This window comes from Vollenhovia emeryi, unplaced genomic scaffold (genome assembly GCF_000949405.1).
Source record: "Vollenhovia emeryi isolate VEMERY1.0 unplaced genomic scaffold, V.emery_V1.0 DF940446.1, whole genome shotgun sequence".
NCBI lineage: Eukaryota > Metazoa > Arthropoda > Insecta > Hymenoptera > Formicidae > Vollenhovia > Vollenhovia emeryi.
The window spans coordinates 1-9009 of record NW_011965920.1 but is presented as its reverse complement, the minus strand read 5'-3'; the positions used below and the strand labels follow the sequence as shown (position 1 = coordinate 9009).

At 45.0% G+C, this 9009-nt stretch overlaps 2 protein-coding genes across 2 annotated transcripts; both read left to right on the top strand.

Annotated features, from left to right (window-relative positions):
• Positions 1-2596: 2596 nt before the first annotated feature.
• On the top strand, positions 2597-4027 carry LOC105556009. Its single transcript, XM_012003065.1, has one exon. It carries the CDS (start codon positions 2597-2599, stop codon positions 4025-4027), a length of 1431 nt encoding a protein of 476 aa, XP_011858455.1.
• Positions 4028-4129: 102 nt separating this feature from the next.
• LOC105556008 lies at positions 4130-5917 on the top strand. The gene has a single exon (XM_012003064.1). The coding sequence runs from the start codon at positions 4130-4132 to the stop codon at positions 5915-5917; it is 1788 nt and encodes a 595-aa protein (XP_011858454.1).
• The last annotated feature ends 3092 nt before the right edge of the window (positions 5918-9009 follow it).

Below are 9009 nucleotides of genomic sequence, written 5' to 3'. Positions count from 1 at the left end.
ATAATTAGGCGATAATAATTACGGATTTTGTAAATTTTTATATAACTTTTCTTCTCAGTTTAACCCAATCTACTATAATTTTGGGGTCGGCCATATCGAATCTGACACCCTGTATAGTCGAACGTGATGTTCCAACGACGCAGTCTTTTCGTGACGAGTAAAGAATTCAGTTCGCTTACATTTCGGAAGCGCGACACTTGCCAAGCAAGATTGCAACGGATGTGCGCGACAAGGTCTTGTCCGAACAACGAGGGGACACTAAGCGTTGCCGCGACGTATACGTGCGTGTGTTCGAAGCGAGTCGCTATCCGAATCATACGAATCAGTGCCAAAAAGAGGGTCGTCTTCCAAGCGTTGCCGCGCTCGAGACGTCGTCGTGGCTCAGAGTCGATCCTCGAGGCATTCTAAGCGTTGCCGCGACCCGAGCCGAGCTCGAGACGTCGTCGTGGCTCAGAGTCGATCCGCGAGGCAAGTCGGATTCGCGACGCGAGTGAACCAAAAAGCGTACGATAGCTGTTACAAACTCAAGTGTACTGAACAATATAAAATAAACGTTTATACGAAACCACAGTGTCAAAGGCGTTGACGCTGACCACAGAACATTTTGGTGCCTCCTGTGAGGTATACGCCTCACGCAAGAACAGTACGAGAGGAGAAGGACGACTTCTTCCACGCGTCTACGAATTCGAGGCTGCCAGAAGGGTGAAGCAACGAACAACATCCACCCGCATCTTACAGCCAAGTAGAGTATAAGTCGTTATTTCCTGATCCCATCCTGAATCGCCTAAACATGTCGGAAAGGATTAAGCTCCTTGTGCAAAAGCGGACCTCCCTAAAGTCTCAGATCACCAATTTAGGCAATCTTCTCGATAAAGGAAAGATAGATAACGCCGCATTAAAATTAAGAATCGCTCGTCTAACAGATTTATATCATGCATTTGAGGAACATAACGATGAACTCATGATATTAGAGCCGGATGAGGGTCATCGAAATGAATTCACGCAAGTTCAACAACGTTTTTATGATCTGGCGGGTAAGGCCGAAAACATTTTAAACACGGTGAATAGTTCGAACGCGGACACCGGTACAACAGGCGACGAGCCGCGAACCGGTACAACAGGCGACGAACCGCGAATCGGTACAACAAGCGACGAGCCGCGAATTGATAATGGATTAAACATCGCTCCCGTCAAGAAACGGCGAATCAAATTACCCGACGCGCCACTACCGACGTTCGACGGCAAGTACGAAAACTGGCTCTCATTCAAAAACGTGTTTAGTAACATGATTGGTTCGCAAACCGATTTGTCGGACGTAGACAAATTCACTATTTAAAATCCGCATTAATCGAGGAAGCAGCGAATAAGGTAAAAATTTTCGCGGTCAACGGAATAAATTATTCAAACGCATGGGAACTATTAGAGCGCTCATATGAAGTGAAAAGAGTCTTAGTATCTCGACATCTTTCACTTATCTTAAATACACCGACATTAGATAAAGAAACGACGAGCGGTCTATCTAAACTCGCTGATGATACTCAACAGCATATTGCTTCATTGAGCGCGCTAGGAGTTTCCGTCGGGTCCGAAATGATCGTACACATTTTAGAAAGCAAGTTGCCGAAGACCACATTAGAAAGATGGGAAGCGAGTCTCGAAAGAGACGAATTTCCGAATCTCGAACAGATGTACGAATTTTTGTACAAGGCCGCGGTTTGTGCATCGAGACGCGAAAGGTCAAAGATCGCGGACAATGAGAGAGGTAAGGGCGAGCCCTCGGTTAAGAGGAAGCGTTATTCCGCGAATCAAGCGTTCGTACTAAACTCATCGCGTAATTGCGTGGCGTGCAAAACCAAGCGACATCCTCTATACTTGTGCGACAAGTTCAAACAATTGTCCGTGCCTAAACGTATCGAGTTAGTAAAGAACGCAAAGATCTGTTACAACTGTATGCGCTCACATCGTGATAGCCCTTGCAAATTTTCAAGTTGCACTATTTGCCAAAAGCGACACAACACACTCTTGCATAATGATAAATACGCGAACGCTGGCAAACCGGATGCATCGAAACCTGCGACGGTCACAGCCGCATGACTAGCCGATTCGACAGGGGGGAGAACAATAAGCCTCGCGACGGTATCACCCCTATCAGCACCACAATTATTAACTAGTGCAATAATATACATCCGTGATCGTAAACGCAATTCCATCAAGGCCCGAGCGTTGTTAGACACGTGCGCTACCGCGAACTTTATTTCGGAATCCGTCGTGAAACGTCTGGGCTTGCCCGTGACGGCACACTCGTCGTCCGTCGGCGCGATTAACGCTACGAACACCGAATCAAGGGGCTTAGTAAGAATCACGATACACTCGACGATTGACGGCTTTAGCAAGGAACTAACATGTCTGACAATACCGACCATCACCGATTTAATACCGTCGGAAGTCTTTCCACGGAAGGCGATCAAGATGCCCTCAAACATTCGGCTAGCAGACCCAGAATTTCACCTACCGCGATCGGTTGATTTATTAATAGGTTCCGGAGCGACACTATCTTTATTTTCCGTCGGACAAATTAATTTATCCCACGAAGGTTATGACTTATATCTGCAAGACACGTTTGGGCTGGGTGGTCGCCGGCGGTACGTCGGGACAAAATACCACAAAAACGGCGAGTTATTTTACGAATTTGGAAAGTCAATTAAGCAAGTTTTGGACTATCGAGGAAATCGCGACGGACAAACCAAAATCAAATGAGGAGATCGCAATGGAAATACGCTTTTTGAATACAGTGCGTCGCGACAGTACCGGGCGTTACGTGGTTCGCTTACCGTTTCGCGAGGCAAATCAGCGTCTCGGCGAATCGCGAAATATCGCGCTCAAGCGTCTAACCTCGTTGGAACGTAAACTCAATGCAAACGCGATACTGAGAAGCGAATATACACAGGTCATGGAGGAGTATTTAAGATTAGGTCATATGTCCGTAGTAGAAATTTCTAACGATGACGGATTTTATATGCCCCACCATGCCGTAATCAAAGAGTCAAGCAATACTACGAAAGTTCGAGTGGTATTCGACGCGTCCGCGAAGACGAGCAGCGGCGTGGCTCTAAACGATATATTGATGGTGGGACCCACGATTCAAGATAAACTTTTTGCACACGTAATTCGGTTTCGGACGTACAAGGTCGTGATTACCGCGGACATAGAAAAGATGTACCGTCAGGTATTGTTGCATGAAGACGATCGGCGGTATCAGAGGATTCTCTGGCGTAGGGACGGCGATATAACGACATTTCAATTAAACACGCTTACGTTCGGCGTGGCGTCCTCTCCGTTTCTAGCAATTCGCACCATACAAAACGCGGACGACGAATGCAATGCGTATCCACGGGCGGCGGAAATTCTCAAAGCGCATCTTTATGTAGACGACTTATTAACCGGCGCGGATAGTATTGAAGAGGCTCGCGCGATCCGAGATGAAATAATCGAATTATTAGCTCGGGGAGGGTTTACGATTAGACAATGGGCTTCTAACGAGAAAAATGTCATCAAGGATTTAGCAGACAGCGAAATACATGCGAATTTTACGGTAGAGATAGACCGCTCTTTGAAAACGTTAGGCATAACATGGAACACGCACACCGATAAAATATGTTACTCAACCCATCCGACTAAGATTGCAGAAAGACTAACAAAGCGAAGCATATTATCCGAAATCGCGAAGATTTTCGATCCGTTAGGGTTGTTAGCACCGGTCGTTATGTGCGCGAAGAAATTGATGCAAGACGTGTGGCGGTGCGGGGTGCACTGGGATAAATCCGTTCCGCAGAGATTACATTTAATGAATCAGGTCTCCTTCGATCGCAGATTACTGATAGACGATTATAAGGGCATTCAAGTTCACGGATTCTGCGACGCTAGCAAGGTCGGCTACGGTGCATGTCTATACATACGTTCATACGGGATACACAGGGAAATGTCATCAACAGACTGTTATGCGCTAAATCACGGGTCGCACCGTTAAAGATTAACGATTACCATACCGCGGCTTGAACTTTGCGGCGCATTATTATTAGCGCGCTTATACCGCGAAACGAGCGATGCGCTGGGCATTACACCCGACAAGATGTTTTTCTGGTGTGATTCAACCATTGTATTGCACTGGTTGAGGACGTCACCTCAGCGACTCAAAACCTTCGTGGCGAATCGAGTCGCGGAGGTCCAGGAAATCACCGGCGCGAACGAATGGCGACACGTTAAGTCAGAAGATAACCCGGCCGACGCGATTTCAAGAGGCCAATTGCCTCATGCGTTTTTACGGAATCAAACGTGGTTTACGGGCCCTCCGTGGTTGATCAAAGACGAGGGCGAATGGCCCAACGAAAACATACAAATAAGCGAGATACCCGAGGTAAGGGCGGACACGTGCCTAACGACAATAGCCGGTAATTTCGACATACTCAAAAGATATTCTTCATTCGCTAAATTACGCAGGGTCGTCGCATATTGTCGTCGATTCCGACCTACTAACAAACGCGTAGAAACATTAAATGCGGAAGAAATAAACGAAGCGGAAACATGTATATTAAAACTTGTACAAGCCGCGCAATTTTCCGAGGAAATAAAAAAACTCAAAAGCAAACAGGCAATAACCAAAGGTAAACTCATTAGTTTAGATTCTTTCTTGGATGAAAATGACTTGATCCGCGTAGGAGGGCGTCTCCAAAACTCGAAACTAACCTTCTCACAGAAACACCCGGTATTACTTCCGAGTCGGCATCATGTAACCGATCAAATTATACGCGAGCTGCACGAAAACCATTATTACGCGGGAATTCAGACTACCCTATACATTCTCCGTCAGAGATTTTGGATACTCGACGGCCGGAATCAAGTACGCAAGGTAATACGCGCCTGCACGCGCTGTTTTCGTTTCGACGCCAAGGCGATTGAATATAAAATGGGTAATCTCCCGTCGGCTCGTATACGCGACGCGATACCCTTCACCAATACGGGAATAGATTATTGCGGCTCCTTTTATATAAAGGAGAAAAAACACCGTAATCGAACGCGAATCAAGGTCTATGTGTGTATATTCGTATGCATGGCGATAAAGGCGACACATCTAGAGGTTGTGAGCGATTTATCGTCCGACGGTTTCCTGGCGGCGTTGCGACGATTCGCTGCTAGACGTGGATTGCCAGCCCATATCCACACTGACAATGGGACTAACTTTGTGGGCGCAAACAATCAATTAAAGGAATTGTACGCCTTATTTAATTCGGATGAACACAAAAATCTTGTAGAAAGATTCGCTAGCGAACATCGCATTAAGTGGCACTTCATACCGCCGATAGCACCGCACTTCGGCGGGTTATGGGAGTCCACGGTAAAGTTGTTCAAACATCACTTCCGACGAGTGGTGGGCGACTCCTTATTCACATTCGAGGAGTTAAATACGTTTGTAGTTGAGGTCGAAGACATCCTAAATTCCAGACCTATTACTTCCCTTTCCTCCGATCCGAACATGTTGGTGTTAACACCGGCGCATTACTTAATTGGAAAGCCGCTAACGACCCTCCCGGAGGGCGATTTATCGTCTGTTCCAGCTAATCGGTTGTCTTGCTGGAAACACATCACAAAGGTACGGCAAGATTTTTGGGCTCGATGGTATCTTGAATATCTAAACGAGTTTCAAAAACGTCAAAGGTGGACTAAGGACGGACCGAAGCTGAATGTTGGAACAATCGTACTCCTAAAGGATAAGAACCTGCCATGTTCACAATGGGCAATGGGCAAAATCACCGAGCTACACCCAGGCGAGGACGGCATAGCGCGGACTGCCACCATCCAAACGGCCACCGGGGAGCTAAAGAGGACAACTAAGCTTCTATGTCCATTACCAATCGACTAACAATGCGTAAACGAAATGCGTCTTACCAATGCGTAAACGAAATGCGTCTTCACAATGCATAAACGAAATGCGTCTTACCAATGCGTAAACGAAATGCGTCTTACCGATGCGTAAACGAAATGCGTCTTATCGATGGGTAAACGAAATGCGTCTTAATTGTAACATGTTACACTAACACGTGAGGCATACGAATAACTCCCTCGCAATCATTACCAACTCGTTATAAACACTAAATTTATATGCAACAGTTGATCGTTACTCTCTCAACAGGGGGAGTATGTTGCGTCGTAGAAAAGTCGTGCACGACATAAACGATACGCGTATGTACATACATATATATATATATACAACAAATGACGATAGTCGGCAGCCATAAAGCGGCACAAAACACACGCACCGACACAGAGACCATCGGTCGACACATCCGCGCAAGATCGTTATCGAAGATCAAGGCGGCGTGCGGCACAAGTTAAAACGTTTTCGGCGCCTGTGAACCCGGACGCGCGGCTTCCGTGATCTCCACACCCCTTTGTTTTTTCTAATGTTTGCCGGCCGCGGATCGATGATCGATAGGCGGGCCTAAGGGCCCACCAATAAGATTTTGGGAAATTTCCGGAAGTTTTAGTGGGGGATCGCGGTATATATAGTCGAACGTGATGTTCCAACGACGCAGTCTTTTCGTGACGAGCAAAGAATTCAGTTCGCTTACATTTCGGAAGCGCGACACTTGCCAAGCAAGATTGCAACGGATGTGCGCGACAAGGTCTTGTCCGAACAACGAGGGGACAGTGGGACACTAACAATAAGCGTTGCCGCGACGTATACGTGCGTGTGTTCGAAGCGAGTCGCTATCCGAATCATACGAATCAGTGCCAAAAAGAGGGTCGTCTTCCAAGCGTTGCCGCGACCCGAGTCGAGCTCGAGACGTCGTCGTGGCTCAGAGTCGATCCGCGAGGCAAGTCGGACTCGCGACGCGAGTGAACCAAGAAGCGTACGATAGCTGTTACAAACTCAAGTGTACTGAACAATATAAAATAAACGTTTATACGAAACCACAGTGTCAAAGGCGTTGACGCTGACCACAGAACAGTCCCTACTGCTCATGATATGAAACCATCGTGCCATAAAATTTATAAACCACCCAGTTGTTAATCTCTCATCACTGGGATTGTCATTTGCTAAGTATTGTAATGCTGAACCTATTTCTTCGCTGAAAACTCTGATTGCATTGCTAACTCGCATTTTTTTAAAGTGATTACTAGAATCTAAATATTCACCGCGTAGCTTGGGCGCTAACTTTAAGTCGACACTTTTGTCTTCATTAGGTACGTCTTTTAAATGTTCGCAATTAGCCACATTTGAAGATAAAGAATATTTTTTACAAAACTTATCAGGAATAGTAATAATTTTGTTATTTAAAAATCCCGCTTTGATATTTTTAAAAGCATGTGGTGAATCCGCATAAAAATACAATTTTCTTTTCTTATCGAATGGATGCGTACACCAATTATTTATTTCTGAACGTCGTGAAGGACTGATACGGTATGCTTTCCACATTGCTTGGTTAGCAGGGCCCATGTCTGAGGTGATTGCATGGATGCGTAATCCAATTCCTTCGGCTTTTGTAATTATTTCATCAAGCACAGGTTTTAAATTTCCACTTTTTACAGAATCGCCAGTAAAATCATACCTTACTACTTGCTTCCACCTCGCACCGAGCCCAGCTAACATTATAACTAATGCGTGAGTTGCTGTTGCAGTATAATCATGCCCGACTAAAGTTACATTACCAACGAACATATTCGTTGATATATCATAAAATCTTCCTGGAGAAATACTCATCTCATCGAGAGCTATCATACAATCCTTATATATTTTTTTTTCAAAGTGAGCAATTTTAATTTTTAAAAAGTCGAATATTTCTGTAATAACCGTACCACTATTAAATTTTAAATTTTCTAGTTTTTTCGTTAGTGCTCTAATACAAGGAAAAGGAAGTTTTTGTTTTAAAATTTCTTCATAACCTGCTGTGCCACATGCGAATCTTAATTTATAAGCATTCATTAAAGTTTCGTTACACCAGCGAGGCATTCGTTTATATTCTAGAGTTAATAATTTTATTTGATCTTCATTTAAGATGCGAGATAAACTTTCCTTTAATTTATCTGAACGTACTTCGTCTTGTAATTCTTTTATCCTTTTATTGGCCGCAATCAGATTTCTTCTTAACGTTATCCTAGACTTTTCCGATTTGTCTAATAACTTTTCTAATCTTCTGAGTCGTTGATCAAGTTTCAACCTAGAAGACATATTATCCTTAGGCGTTTCTTTCAATTCGAGCATTTCTCTTTCTTCAGTTTCAGATTCATCGTTTTCTGTTCCTGCAAGTTCGTTGTAAACATCACCTACATATACAGGGTGTCGGATTCGATATGGACGACTCCAAAGATTATAGTAGATTGGGTTAAACTGAGAAGAAAAGTTATATAAAATTTTACAAAATCCGTAATTATTATCGCCTTATGCAGAAAAACGTCTGAGCCAATAAGTGCACGGAGGAGCGGAAGGCCGGACTCGGCAACATGCAAAATGATGTGTTTGTTGACATCTCTCAAGAATCGATAGCGAGAGGTGGAGTAACGCATCGATCGATGAGAGACGGGGGCGAGCGGGGAGCGGCGAGCGTCGAGCGGCGAGCGGGGAGCGGCGAGCGGGCGAACGGCGCGCAGCGAGAGAACGCGCGACATACATATGACACCGTGCCGAAAAAGTTTTTCTGGTGGTAGGAAAATAATGTGCTATCATTTCCACACCACCTTGCGGTAGATAGCTTGGTGCGTTTTTTTATAGTGGTTTCCCCGGTAGGCCTAATCCACTCTCATTATTTAATGCAAGAATTGCTCAAAATGTCGCCCTCCTTCTCGTACGCAAATTTCGGTCCGTCGCACAATATCGCGGGTTGCACGGTGCGCCATGTCCGGTGTAATGGTATTGAAGGCCGCAACAATTGCTTCACGAACTTTATTTGGTAAACCTTCGGAAAACCCACGCATATGAACTAAGGGATAACAACACTCAATTTCTATGTATTT